At 27.0% G+C, this 16,385-nt stretch overlaps 2 protein-coding genes across 2 annotated transcripts in view; one reads left to right on the forward strand and one right to left on the reverse strand.

Annotated features, from left to right (window-relative positions):
• Positions 1-16,385, forward strand: part of RtcB (RtcB RNA ligase) — a 77,516-nt gene that overhangs the window by 59,166 nt on the left and 1,965 nt on the right. The gene's annotated exons all lie outside the window — the stretch shown is intronic.
• The window catches only part of ine (solute carrier family 6 member inebriated), a 273,725-nt gene continuing 258,727 nt past the window's right edge, over positions 1,388-16,385 (reverse strand). Inside the window, exon 11 of the mRNA XM_075365105.1 lies at positions 1,388-15,750. Within this exon, the coding sequence (XP_075221220.1) occupies positions 15,556-15,750 (195 nt within the window). The 3' untranslated portion in view covers positions 1,388-15,555. The remainder of the gene's footprint in view (positions 15,751-16,385) is intronic.

Below are 16,385 nucleotides of genomic sequence, written 5' to 3' on the forward strand. Positions count from 1 at the left end.
TATATCAATCTTCTCAGGATTACATTCTCTATAAGTTCTGATAATAAAATTTACACATATATTAGTCATTTAACAAAGTTATTGTCAAATCTAAAAACATATGTTTTTCGTCACTGAATTTATCTGTTTTACATTTGATGTGATGAACATTACAGGAAAGTTCTGAGAGCTGGTTTTTTATTTTAAACTTATAACTGAATTAACTAATAAGTTGTATTAAATTATAGGCTGCTTGCTTTGTGTATTTTAAACTTTTAAAAATTCTGAAAATAATAAAGTTTATTATTTAAAGTCTCTTAATATTTTAAGAATCGAGTAACTTTTTTTAAATAAATTTTGGAAATTGTGCAAAATTATATTGATGTAAAATTTTGTTGTACTGTTAAAACGCCAGATTACCAAGGATTTAATTAGTCACTTATAAATACAAAGAAATCCTATGATGCTTATCATGTCAAAGGCCTGCACAGATTACCAACCTTTGATACAAGGATTGGGGCATTACTATATTTTGTCACGTCTCTCTTCTCTTGTATCAATCGATATACCTCAATATACCTTGAAACAAGACCTACTGATCTGGATAGATCTATCCAGGATTTAGAAATTGTAGAATACAGTTATGTTCTTCAGCAACTTATTTTTCAAAATGATAAAAATTCCTTGAGAATTCCAGATGTTAGACACCCTGTGGTAGATGATTTATAATTTCAAACAAAAGAAATTGGTTTAGGTTGAACAGTAATGCATTTAAGGTAAACAATATTTTATTATTTTTAAATGAATGAAGGAAATTAACCCTTCAATCTCCAGTCCTTATACACTTTTCTTGTGTAAATTGAATATTGCTACATGAAGTTATGTGAGACTACATAAACGACACCACACCTCTACAGATGCAATCCAAATATGCTGTGGAGAAGTAGAAGGATATTGTCAGTGCCATTTGAAAAAATAACATGGGAAAACTAAGGAAAATTACTTGAGAATATATAATTAAGTCAAAGTGAATGGATTTCATTTTCTTCCAATCTTTGTAGTAAAAAATAAGCCTTCCAATACCATTGTAAGGCTTATTCCGTTTACTATAATGTCAGGCCCCGCTTTTAAGATGAACTTTTGTTTTAGGATATTTTTATCCACATTTGCAGACTTTTCTTCTCTAGATACTATAAAACAAATGACTCATAAAAGTTTTGCTATTATTTACACAAAAAAATAAAATGATTTATTAAAATTTTAAAACCTGCATTTTTCAAAAGAAAATGTTTTAAGCATAGAAGACAGTGGGGTAAAGCTTAATTTCAAAAGCTGGTCAGTAACAGTGTGAACAAGGTAATAAGTGTATATAACAATGCAACAAAACAAAAAAATTTGATGAAAGTAATGTTTTATTTAATTCTTCTTCATATTATTTTTCTAACAATTATTCAACAAGTTACATTATAATTATAGTTTTTATATATTAGCTTATATTAATAATATATTATGAAATAAATTTATTTTATTATTAAAATAATCACAGTTAATTTATACTTTTTTATCCATTTAATTTTGAAAAAAAAAAAAATATTGCCATATTAAAATACACTTTATAATAATGGAAATGTTGATAATATTGCAGAATCTTACACATAATGAATATAAAACATAAATTATAATATTAAATTAAATTACATGAGTAAAATTACTTTTAATCTATTGTGTTTTTTAAAACATCATTTTAGATAATCTATATCATAGAAAAAAATAAATTGTATATTATTAAATTTACCCTGTTTTATTATATATACAGTATTGTTAAATAGATTAGTTTTTATACATAAAAAAAGAATGTATTATGCTTCAGAAAATAAGTAAAAATATATTTTCGTGCAAAAGTACTCTTACAGTTTTTATGGTAATAATATTGTATAGGATTTTTTTTTAATTGTTGCAAAAAAACAAATGGAAAATTTTGTTAATTTTATTTATGAAAGAATGTGTTAATGCATTCTTGCATTGTGTTAATGCATTTTTCTAATCTGAAAATGCATTTGAAAAGAAATTTAAACATAATCTGAAAACTCATTGAAGGATTGATAATTTTAAATACTGGATGATTCATGTCTTAAATTTTTTATTTAGTAAAATGTGTAGATTTTTCATCACATTTTTTATTATCATGCTTTTTTATGTTAAAATTTCAATTATGCATAAAAAATACAGTATTTTTATATTTTTGTACTATATGTTTACTTTTTCAATTACAGATTACTTTTAAACAGTTTATATTTAACATATTGATTATTGTGATAGTTACAATAATGGAATGCTTAATTAATTCTATAAGGAATGTTAACTAATGTACAGTCTGATAAACAATTAGGCAGTATACATTAATAGCTGATAGTACAGTCTTGGATATAATGCATTTGTTCAGAGGTCAATAATAATTTTTTTATAAATGTAACAACAGTGATAATAAATATATTAAGAATCATTGACTAATGATTAATGCTCTTGTAATTTAATTAAAAGAAATATTGCATTTTATGATGCTATTGCCAGGAAGAAATATTGTTTGAAAATGCAGTAAATAAGGAAAAAAATAATGTAATGTGGTAAAAAAGGGGATAATAATATTAAAGTAGAAGAATACTAAAGTAGAAGAGTACTAAAGTAGAAGAATAATATCAAAGTAGAAGAAAAAGCTGCCCTTGGTATTTACAGATTTTCAGGATATCATATGAATTAATACAATTTTTTTTTTAGGTAGTAAAATTATAGAGGATGGATCTACTAAGAAATTTATTAAAAAAGCAGATAGATTATCAAAGGCAAGGTTAGCTTTCACGAAGAACAACACTGGCAAAACCATCAAATATATATTTGAAAAAATAAGATAGAAATTGTTAAATCTTTTATGAAAGTGAAAAGTGGACAAAAAGAAACTGTAAGAGGACAGAGATTTTTAAAATGTGGTGTTACTGGAAGATGTTGGAAATTATATGAATCAAAAAAGTTTAAAACAGAAAGAAGTTTTTGGCATTTTGCAAAGAAAAAGGTTGGTGGCTATTTTAAGATTACCAGAATTAATTAAATTGAAATTAGAAGCATTTAAAAGGTAAAAACTATAAAGGAATACAGATTAAAATGTATAAAACAGATAAGCAGAGATGTATACTGAATTAAATGGGTTGAGATTGAAAGAAAATGAAATTAGTATTGAGTCATATGGCTTAGGTACAAAAAAAAAATTACCATAATATAACATCCTAAAAATGTAAATTAGTATTCTGATAAATTTCAGTTTATGATAATATTATTATAATAATTATTATTTATTCTTGTAAAAATAATATTATGTTATATGTAAAATATTATGGCTTATGGAGGTAAATTGTTTAGAGGATCGTAACATGACAACATATTGCTGCAACTTTTTACCTCATTTAAGCATGTATTCAAGAATCTTATCTGCATAAATGTTTGTGATCCAGAATACAAGTTAATAATATTTACTCTTACATGTGATACAATTATGGTAAGTATTTAAGTATTTTCATTACTTTCACTTAGCAAGTAATATAACGAAAGTGAGAAATAAACATTAATTTATTTTTTCAAGTAAATTTACGAACAACTAATGTAAAAGAGGTTTTATTAGTTTATGATTCAGTTTGAAGCTACTTAAATCACTACCAGAGTAATAGTTTAGTGTGTTTAGAACTTTAAAGGTAATTATTATAAAATATTTTATTAATTTAATGTTTAACAAGAAGAGAGTTCAATTCGTGTTTAGATAAAAGCACTCTGTAACTTGTAACAGACACTCGTATAATGGAAAATGATGCTACATTTTTTTGAAGATTGGTTATATGAATTAACTGGTTTCAGATGATCGCAGACAAAGAGCTTTTAAGCCAAGTGGAAAAGGAGTGAAATGTACTGTTTATAGAGAAGTATGTGGGTGGGACATCTGTTAGGGATTATATATATATATATTTATTTATTTTAAGGAGGAAAGAAGAATGTGTTATGGTGTGAAGAGATTAGCACAGATCAGGAAAATCTGAAGGCAATTCTACAAAATAAAAAAAATAAAAAACTTTATGATGAACCCATAACTAAATCTGTGATGATTCTAAGAAATATTAATATATATCTACACCTAAATTTAAAGTAAAAATTTCTAAACCAAATCTAAATAACTAAACTTAAACTGTGCTGTTCTTAGCGTCTTAGGTCATCCATTTCTTTAATAAAACAGAACATGACAATTTTTTCTTTCTTTAAAATAAGAAACTAAAATATTAAAAAACAATTTTGGTTATCTGGATCTATTAATTATGATGTAATTAGTTACATGCATTTATATAAAAAAAATAATTGGAATGATCTAAGCATGTTAATTACAATTAATGTCATTCATGTTATATTTAATTAATTGTATTGAATTGTTTCGTACATTAAATAGGGATATTCCTAAATATACATAGTTTTAATATCTTTTTACCCTAAAAATTAATATCGTTAATATTTACTAATGATAATTTACAATTTTTTATTTATTGTTTATATATAAATTTATTTATTTATGTTTGAAAATAATCTGTTTAAAAAATGTACCACTCTAAAATAATATGTAAAAATAACAGTGATTATAATAATTCACAAGATAGATAGCAATGGGAGGTAGCAAAATGAAATTAATATTGAAATGAAAATATCTTAAGAAAATTTAGAGAAAGAACAGAATTTTAGCTACTAACCTTAGCTACTAACCTTAGCAAAATCTTTAGAAGATTTAAGTAAGATGAGAGATTAAAATTTTAATGTCCCATATTTTACTTAGTTTTATTAGTAGAACTTAATTCTCATTGGTTTTTTTACTGAAGTTTTTACATGAAATTTAAGGAAAACATTACTATTTGTAATGTTTTCATTTTAAATTTATTTAACCTCAAGTACAATAATGAAGCACTAATTGAAAAGTAAATAATTCATTTTTATAAAATATATTATTCTCTCTCCAATGATGCATTATAATGCACTAAAACACTGGCTTTTAATAAATGAGTAAATCAAAAGAATTATTTTTACATTGTGGTAGTTTTTCCTTTAAAATTATTGTTATAAATCTCATATAACCAGCCCAGGATCAGTCCTGAATTAATGAACAGGTTTGTACTGTACTTTTAAACTTTCTTCCAATACAAATACTACTACTATCTTTTTTTATTTTAAAATAAGTTTTTTATATTATATATTATCACAGATATAAAATTTAATTATTTACAATTTAAAAAACGATTCAGTTCATTGTATAATAAATAAATAGAATAATTACTTTTCATTTTTTTTAGCTTGCAATAATAAAATATTTGAGTATATATATATATACCATTGCACCTAATTTTAAATTTGTTAGACAATGAGTACACAACTTTCAATGATTAACTATGATCTTATATTAATAAAAAGTAATATTTCTACATATTTTTAGTACACAAGTAATTACACATTAAATAAATGCAAATGATTTCTTTACTACTTACACCTATTGAGCGATTTCTTCTCTTCTTTTTTTATTAATATTACAATTAATTCTGAATAGTTTTATTATACATTAAAATGCTGTTAAATAATAAATTAATTAGTGTTGATTTTTGTATTGCAGAAATTGTTGACTATTGTAGTGCATTACCATTATATACTTATGGTGTCATAATTCAGAAAACAGAGCTTGAATTATATTATAATATTGTTGAGAACAACATTTTAATTCAAGTGCAACATGGGAAAGCAGACTGACAAACTAGCTGTTTGGTGGAAAATTGTTAAAATGGATTTGACATTGTTAATACAATCTTCTCATGATAATAGACCACAGAATAAGTTTTTTTACATATCTTTCATTATTATTCAGTCATTTCTAATTTCATTATGTATGATGAAATATTTATTGTAATTTTCAGGAACATGTTTCAGTTATATAATTCGATTTATTGTAACTTTATTTACTATTACAATTTATCATTACTTTAATAAAAGTAGACACTTTTGATGATTACGTTTATTTTAAAATTGTTTTGTTACATAAAAATAAATTATTATTATGAGATTACAAGAAATTATAATTAATTAATCACTTCAGTTACATAAAATATAATGTTGGTGTAGCATAAAAATAGATCTTATCTACAGCACATAAAAGAATTTTACTATTGAAATAATTTTGGTAATCTGTTGTATACAGTAATTAAGATGCATCTAATCATAAGTGATAGACATCTCTTTATATTCTTTTGAATAGTATTAACAGAACATGAGCTGCTTCCTTATCAAGGTACTATGGTTAGCTTGTCACTGTATAGATGTGAAACAATGAAAATTAAAAGAGCATTTATACAAATGCAGGTAGGGTGTATTGTTTTTTAGGTAAGTCATATAAGTTTTTGTTAGAGTGAAATGCAGTATAGAGCAGTAAAATGAAAAAAAAAATACTTCAATTTTATTACTTTTTAATTATTAAAAAATAATTTGAAAAAAGACAAACCATAAGAAAATTTGATTTATTCTATAAATTGAAACTTAGTAATGACGTTAATTTGAAAATTTTTTGACAAGTTAAAAAAGACAGACATCAATTTATAAAAGTAAATAAATATAATGATTTATTATAGATAATAAAAATAAGAATATTACAAATTGTGAACACTCAAAAATACTGTTTACATAAGAAAAGTGTTGTTATTGTGATAATTTAAACATTTAATAAACAATTAATAAAATTACATGGAGTACAGGAAAAATTATCAACTATGTATTAACTTGTATACTTGATAAAAATGAAATATGGGTTTCCCAAATTAAGATAATATTTTAATGACAACTTTAAATTTATAACTTTAATACTTCATTACTTTTATTGACTATCTGCAGTGCTTTTGGATTATTACTACAACATCAGCTGACAAATTTTATAAATTACAAATTAAATTAAAATACCGTGCCTGGCTAGCTTATCTGAGGGTCTGGTTCTGAATTGAGCAGAGGCTGAGCATAATCTTGTGTGAGAGACTGGGATGGGAGCTTCAACCCCAACATGGCGTGTTCCAATGGCTGATAGGGAATGATCCTGTAAATATGCAGGACAGATGCGAATAAGGTGAAGACCAAATAAGCACCCACAGATCAACTGAAGTGAAGAGGAAATGGTCAGTGGGTTTGAAGGCGGAAGAGGACTTTTCCAACAGTGAAGGGGGGGGGGTAGAAAAGCCTAGGAGGTGGATCTCCAAAGAAAACTCAGAGCACATCCAGATGCTCTATGGCGGTTCCCCCATCATTGATCTTACTTTGCACAGCATTCGTACTGTGGCCGGAAGAAATTTATTAACTGGCGAACAATCACAAGCCTCAGATGGACCAGATTTAATGGTAAATAACAGGACATGTGAACAAAGAAATTTTGGATCAACTGCGTTTGGGGACATGGAATGTAAGAGGAATAAACAATAGAGTGCATCTGTTAGAGGAGGTTATGCAGGTAAGAAATATTGACATGGCCCTTATAACAGAAACAAAGAAGTGACTGAAGGGAAGCTATGATTATGAGAAATACACATTAATATATAGTGGTGTACCACAGAATGTACATGCAAAAGCAGGAATGGCTATTTTGGTGAATAGGAATGGAAAAACCAAATACATTCATACCAATGGATAAATGAAACAATCATGATTCTGCAATATAAAATAAAAAGATGGTGCATGAGTCTCATTTGAGAACGAAAGCAAGAAGAAACAATAGAATTCTATGAGAAGGTACAAGAGACTATTGATGGATGTAATAGGAATGATTTATAATTATGGGAGGTGATCTGAATGCACATGTTGGGAAGGTACCCCTAGAAGGAATTAATGGATGTAATGGGAAAGCTGATATCAATTATAATGGAAGACTTCTATGGGATTTTTCAAACTTTAACAGCATGAGAGTAATGAATACATACTTTAAGCAAAAGAGGATTCACAAATACATCTGGTCTGCAAGAGGACAAAACTCGATGGTTGATTAGTTCATTGTAAACCAAAAAATATCTTATTTAACGATGCCAGAGGATTTAGGGGAATGGATGTTGACTCAGATCATTTTCCGTTAGTGGCAATAGTTAATATTAAGCCTCGGTGGGTAAAGAACCAATCCTATCCAAATAAGGAATATCAATATAAGATGCATCTTCTCAATGACAGGTCAATACTGAATCTATAGGCACAGGGTGGATACAGTTAATGAAAAATTCCAATTAAGTGAAAAGTGAGAAAGGGAAAATTTAACTAGAAAAATAAAGAAAGCAGATTATGAAACCCTTGGACATTGGAGAAAGTCCCAGAGGAAAAAGATAAATTTATGGCATGAAGAGATGAGAGAGGTGATACAGAAGAAAAATAATTATATTTTAAGTGGTTAACAACCAAGAAGGTGGAAGGTAGAAACAATATATATATATTATATTATATTATTTTTCTCTGATATATACATATATATATCAGAGGTAAATTGCTAAACAAATTTGTAAAGAACAGCAAAGTATGAAGTGGGATTCATTCATAAGTAGAATTAAAAACTATGTCCACAGACATCAAAATATTGTTTATAAAATTATGAAGTGCTTAAGAAGTGAGGAGAAGGATCATGCCCAAATTCCAGCTGTGGGACACAAAGAATTTCTGACTTATTTCCAACAGCTTTGGTAACAGACAATTCTAATGAAGAAAATTTGGATGATCAAAATGTTGATGACAGAGGAAATTGACAAGTTGGAAATTTCAGAGTTAGAAAATGAATGAAAGAGAGTCAAGAATAGGAAGGCTTCAGGAAGTTACAGCATAGTAATAGGATTAATGAAGTACTCTTTCAAAAATTTTAAATACAGATTCCTGATATTTGTAAATTTATGCTGGACTAAACTCAAGACACCAGATGAATGGAGATTAGTAATTATCGTGTCTATTTTTAAAAAAGGAAACAGAAGTGGGTGCGAGAATTATCGGGGCATCAGCCTTCTAATACAGGTAAAAAAATATTCTGAAGAATATATTAATATTCGCAAGAATATGTTATAATTCAAAGATTGAAGGTATTAGTTGAAAGAACTTTGAGAGAAGAGCAATCTGGCTTCAGGAAAGGAAGGTCTTGTACCGACAATGCCTTTGTTTTAAAGCAAATCATTGAGAAGCACCAAGAGTAGAATTGCCAAAACACATGTACTGTTTGTAGATTTGAAGAAAGCCTTTGACAAAATAAACAGGGTAAAGTTATGGGAAATATTGGTGAGAAGAGGAATACCAAGTCGGCCTGTATGGATTTTGCAGGAAATGTACAGCAATACACAAATAGCCATGACTGTAGATAAGAATAGTAAATTAAGAGTAAATTTAGGTGTTTGACAAGTATTCCATTAAAGCCCAACAGGGCTAGGAACAGGGGGGGTGGTGTGGCGGGCGACCGGAACGTCAGGGCGGGTGTCTTCCTCTACAGGGTTGGGATGTTTGACAAGGATGGGCATGGAACCCATGCAGCTATGAGGTGTAGCAGCATTCCAAAGATGGTAGAAGAAAGTAAATGTCACGCAGAACTCTGTGATGGAGCTGAGTGGGAGTAGGAGGTCTGTCTGCCTCTCCCTTGTAGACCAGACCAAAGTCCATAAATTAACCAAGTCAGGGGTATAAACTGAGTTGAGTTCACTAAGGGAACTAGAACTAAATTTTTGTTGTTGCAAACAACATTTTTGCTGGTATTTTGTTTTTAAATTTGCCTTGAATCTATAAGACATTTACAAGAAAGAGACTCAGTTAAAGTAGAACCAAGTGTGGGATTTGTGCTTCCGTAAACTTGGTTAGCACATTCTGAGGGGAACGAAGTAGGACATTCAAGATATCTGGACGAGGCCTACAGCAAAGGCAAAAGCTGAGTTTGAAAATCACCAATATAAATGTCTACCAAGGCATTTACATCAGTGGCATCCCAATGAGGTCTGGCTTATTACTGTGAGATGTAAAAAGTTAGAGGGTGAAAGACGATTCCCATTAAAACCCATCTGGGCTATGAACACAAGGGGTGGTGTGGCGACTGGAAGCATCACAAGGCAGGTGTCTTCCCCTACGGGGCTGGGATGTTTGATAAGGATATGAAGCTGGTGTAGCCGAATGGTGTTCGAGAAGGATGTAGCCTGTCACCGCTTCTGTTTATATATTGACGATTTCCTTCGGCTTTGGATAAGCAAGATCAAGAATTATACGCATGGTCTAAATTAAAATTTTTTTTTTCTCAATGCTCTTTACAGATAACTTGGTAATAGTTGCAGATTGTGAGAAGTCTTTGCAGAAGGCAGCAGTTAAATTTGGTCAAATCACAAAAGAATATAATATGACAGTCGCAGTAAATAAGACCCAGGTTATAGCTTTAAACAGTAGGGATATTGTGAGATCAAAAATCGATCTTTGGTTAAGGATCTCTTTGGTAAGGATGTACTAAACCAAGTTTGTGATGTACAATGTTTGGGATGCATGATTTCTGTGTTTAGAGAAGAAAATAGAAAAATTCAATTACCATAATGGAGTTATAAAAAAAACTTTGAAAAATGAAGTGAATAAAGATACACTTTTAAAATTTTATAATGTAGCTTCTGGCGTTTACTTATGGCTCAGACATGGTGCATTACCAAACAGGTGGGAAAACATATCCAGGTGGCAGAAATGCAGTATTTAAGAAGTATTGCTTTATATCATTTGAATGACAGGAAAATAAAAAGTGAAATAAGAAATGAGTCAAATATATTTGAATTAAATAGAAGGATTAAAGTACTAAGAGAAAATAGGAAAACACATGTCAATAGAATGTGGAGTGAAAGGTCACCTAACTATTCTACAATTATATACACCATGGAAGATGTGTGGGTTAATCTAGGAAATGTTGGCGAGATCAGCTTTGGGGAATTGATTGATTTTTGATTGTCGTAATGGGATTAATACACAATAGGTGAAGAAGAAAAAGAGATAAAAATATATAGTTAAAATTTAAAAAAATCATTATTATGTATATACTAATATCATAGTTAAAACTTCTTACATCTACCATAGTAACATAATGAATCTTGGATGGTGTAATACTCCAAAAGCGCTAAAGATAGGTGTGTTCTTACCTTTTAATTGAATATATCTGGTGGATTTAAATATCTGTTTTTAAAATAATTTATTTGACACAGTGATATATAGTGTTAGAAAAAAGTATATATATATATATATATATATATATATATATATATAATCAGAAGCGGGTATTGTTTAATGTATCAGCTGTTTTTTTTACTTTGATTTTAATCCAATTTAGTAGCTGGCAAGCAAGGGTTAATTTAAAAGTTTGCCAATAGGTAAATTTCAGACATTATCTACTACATTAATATTAACTAAGTTTCTCTATTGCACTGCTTATCCTTTTGTTAATTATGTTGGATTCTGAGTAATAACCTATTGCCACAGAAATGTATTTTTTGAAAAATTAAAAAAAAATATTCCATAAACAACGTATTTTACTATGACAAATCAATAATCCCAATTTTTCTAAGCCGTACAAAAATACAGTATGCAACTCCCTAAAATGGCCATTAATGCACTCTTGCAAAGTTTATGACACACTCATCAAGACTTTGGCTTGCATCATAACTTACTTTGCATCTGTGTATTAATGGCTATCATTATAGGTTTGTTAGATAATGTACTATTATAATATATTATTTACATATTTAAATTCAAAAGAATTTTTTAAGGGCAATTACTTTAAATTTTCCACTAAATTGATTTTGACAATTTTTATTATAGTAGACATTTTTCATATCATATAAAAAATATATTATTTAATAACTTTTAAAAAACATTTATTTATCGGTTTTTTTTTTTTTACTGTTCATGTTATTTATTTAAATCAAAATGGCTCCTGCTCACCAAAATATTAAACAGTGTTAGGCTCACTTTTTAAACATATTTCTATGTTTTCATGGCTTTTGTATTATATTTCCAATTATTGTATTTTTAAAAATTTGTATATCTTTATTTATAGTTGCATCAAAGATTAAAGTCATTAGCAACTTATTAGTATTGGTAAACCTGTGTAGTCTTGAACAAACTCAAGTCAACCATTCCTGAGAAGTGTGGTTAATTGAGACCCAACCTCCAAAGAACACTGGTATCAGTGATCTAGTATTAAAATCTGAATAGAAGCAACTACCTCTATTAGGATTTGAACCTGAGACCTCTTGACTTCAAAATCAGCTGATTTATGACGAGTTTACCACTATATCAACCCACTGGGGGTTAATTATCTTATTGTTATTGCAAAGAAAATAAATTGTTTTTGAATTCTTAAGTATTAAAATTATGAATTGGGGTTTATATGAAAAAATTGTGGAATTAAAAAAAAAATATGGATTCTAAAAATACCTTGAGAACTTTTTTAATCAATAAATTGGATATCAAGAACAAAGACAAGTTAGACTATTTCAGACAGTCTTAGGTAATTTGTCATGTTCTCTGGCTGTAAAGCTGTATATGATACCTTAGGAAAAATTAAAGGCATTTAAAATACAGTGGTAGCATTATCACTTTGATGATACAGATAATTAAAAATTTAGATTGCTCTATTATTTATTTATATTTTTATGTATATATATTTTTTTAAAAATATATATGTGTATTTTTTAGGTATTCAGGAGGGCAATTATACTGTATTTTTCTATTTAAATAAATACTTATTCATTATTTTGTTACTCTTTCTATATTATACAATTATTTATATTACACATGTGTATAATTTTCAATATTACCAATTATTCAAACATTTTATTATAGATTCACACCATTTTATTATAGATATCACACCAATAATGAATTGTCTAAACAAAAAATGTAAGGCACTTACTTTACTTCCTTTTTGTTGTATAATTACAAATATTACATATTTGTACTTCTTTAATTTCTTAATTTTTATTTGTACCCTTAATTCTTCTATAAAAAAACGTAATAATTAGTTTAGTTATCAATTAAATCTTGCAAAATTTCTATTTACTTATATTTATTATATATTTATATCATTTATGCACATTTATATACTTAAATATACATAATAATATATACTAATTACATACAGTATAATTTATATTTTACTTATTAAGCAATGATATATATTCTGTTAAGATTATTTTTAATTCTTATATTCCATTTAATACTGACTGCTGAGCAAATCCATACATGTGTGTGGTCATGGTATTCTATACTGAGATATAGGAACAACCATCAGTTCAATTAAACTCATATTTGTAGCTTCCTCAGTCTGCTTGAAGAAATAGTAGGGTTATTATTTTCACTGTCAGACAATCCACTCTTGGGTAGTTCATGAAAAAATTGAGTACTGCTATTAAAAAGTAAAGACTGTTTTGTACAGTTTATAGAAAAATTAATTCTGTTTAAACAAAATTGAAATTCTTTGAAACAATAATAGCTGCTATATGAGTAATTTAATTATTAACAAAAAAATTGTTTTATTTTTATAAAACTGCTGTGTGGATTGCATATACAACATATAAAAATAATGAATAATGATATTTACAATGCTAGTGATATCAAATTATTAAGCCAAATACTGTTGGTTTATAAAATAGTTCAACCAAAATTTTAAGTACTTGCGACAATGATTATTGCAAATTGTGTATTTTGCAATCCCCAACTGTATGTTATAAAAGGTGAACAATATATCACACGCATGCTATTTTATATTTTAATTAATGAAAATATAAATTTCAATAATAGGAGAAAGTAAATATGTGATAAAAAACCCAAAAAATAAATTCATCTCTGCATTGACATAAGATCGCAATTTTTAAATTTATATTTTACTACTGTTAGCATATTACTGTCATAACAGTGTTCTACCTAAGTTGACTGTATGAAGATAGTTACAGAAGAAGTAAAAGATAGCTGTAGCTTATGCTGCTACAAAATAAAAGTAATCAAAAATCAATAATTTTAGGATTGTTAAAAAGATTATTAGATTATGTTGTTATAACCACAAAAATGTTCAGTACTGTATTATATATTGCATGACATCCCTGTAGCACCATCTAACTCCCAAATATTATTGGGAATATTCCTAATCTGAATACTACCAAGCTCTGAAAAAGTAAACTGTTCCTCTTTCCCATCAACCAAATGCAATGTAATACTTGATTGGAAGTTACAGAACTGCACCACCATAGCGGTTATTGAAATGAAGATTACTCTTCTTTGATTATAAGCACACAATAACAGAATATTGTGCACTACATTACAAACTGGCTGTTAGAAAACTAGATCTGTTTACATAAATCTGATGTCACTTGTGTAATATTTTATCATGATAAATACATTTTTTGCATGTGATCTTTGAATAATATTCTGTAATCTATAATTTAATTATTAATTATGTAATATTTATTGTTTTTTCCTAAAATAAAATTTTCGTTAAATTTAATTAAATTTTAATCTATTACATTGTTGTTAATACAGAGACTCATTACCAGTTTTATCTTAAAATCATTTTATTACATCTGCTGTGTACAGTTATTATTACAAAATTAATAATTTATTAATCTTAAAAGATGTTGTAGGAGTTACAATTTAATAACCATCAATTTAATTAATTAAATATTTTATTAATTTTATATTTTTTTGCATTCTGTGGTCTATAAAAATGATTGATGCGTAAGATCATGGAGTACAGCTTTGTAGCCTTATTTAAAATAAAATTTGCATAAAATAATCTTTGTGTTCATTTATTAATTCAGGTACGTATCTATTAAACCCTGTTAGTTTTTTGTATAAACATTCCTAAAAAAAAAAAATTGGTTTCAGATATGTAAGTAAATACAGTAAAAGGTATATTTCTTCATATACTCTTTAAAAATTGTGTGATGTATAAAATTAGTTGTAAATCATAAAATTATAGTAGTTTATTTCTAAAAATACAAATAAAGGTAATTGACTGAACATTATATTTTGTGTTCATCATCAACAGATTATTTTATAAAAATAAGTTAAGGTGAACTTTAAAAACAAATCGTAATAAGAATACAATAATAAAAAATTTAGTTATTACAATGAATGAAAATAAAATCTATTTTTTAAGAGCATCATAACTTAAAAACTTAATGAGTATTGACAAACTTTTCCTAATATTGCCTTGTGATCATTTTATTAAATTATGTTTTTATATGCACAAATTTACAGTTCACACATTAAACACAATTATTATTTACATTCATTCTCAAAAACACATACAACATTAAAAAATTTAGTAATAAATAAAAATCACTTCACGTCATTGCTTTTTTAAATTAATTTCATGACACATTTATAATTTAATTTAATAAATTTAGATATAACTATTATAATAAAATAATATTATGTGGAATGATTGTTCAATTTATTAGAAATAAATTTATTGTTTAAAAAATAAAAAAAAATGAATATTAAAATAAATTATTTCTTTATTTCTCTAGGAGGTTGTGATTGTTTATTTAGATTTTGAGCAATTTCTGGTGATATTTTACATTCTATTAATGTTGTTAATTCTTTTAATTCATCACCACCTTCTCCAGCATTTGCCATTTTATTCTGGATTTCATCCTTTTGATTAAAATTATCAATTCTTGGTTTTAATGCTGCTCTAAATTTCTAAAAACAAAAAAAAATATATATATAAATAACTCAATATAAAAAAATAGTAACAATTGAGAATGGAAGAATTGATTGATTAATATAACATTCTGAAAGTATTCACACATCTAGTACAGATATATTGAAACTCTAGGCAGCTACATACTTTGTTTGGGTAGTGAATGTACCTGTTAACTTCTGTTGAACTTCCATACCAAAGTGTATTGTTAATTAGAACTCAGCAACAGAATAAAAACAAGGAATCAGTAGTATTAAAATATTGGGTCCTTAATACCGTTTCTAGGTGTAATAAAATTAATTGTAGGCATATGAACTCCTCCGATAAAATCAGAAAGAGATATTTTAAAAAGCATTGAAAAATAGGATAATTCAAGAGAACAAGGGACTGATTTGAGTGTATGAGTAAACACAATTTTTGATGTGTCATGACCATGCTACTATGTATCCTTGATTCTTGAAATTACTGTACTAAATTAAATTTCCTTTCATTCTTCTTTTTATAAATGTTTGTGTTAAAAGTTTTGATTTGTGTTCTATATAAATTTATATACATATATAGGTTGACATTTTTTCATTCATTAAATGACATGGTAGCAAAATATTAGTTAAATGTATTCCATGTGAATGACATC

This window comes from Lycorma delicatula, chromosome 4 (assembly GCF_047948215.1).
Source record: "Lycorma delicatula isolate Av1 chromosome 4, ASM4794821v1, whole genome shotgun sequence".
In the NCBI taxonomy this organism is placed as follows: domain Eukaryota; kingdom Metazoa; phylum Arthropoda; class Insecta; order Hemiptera; family Fulgoridae; genus Lycorma; species Lycorma delicatula.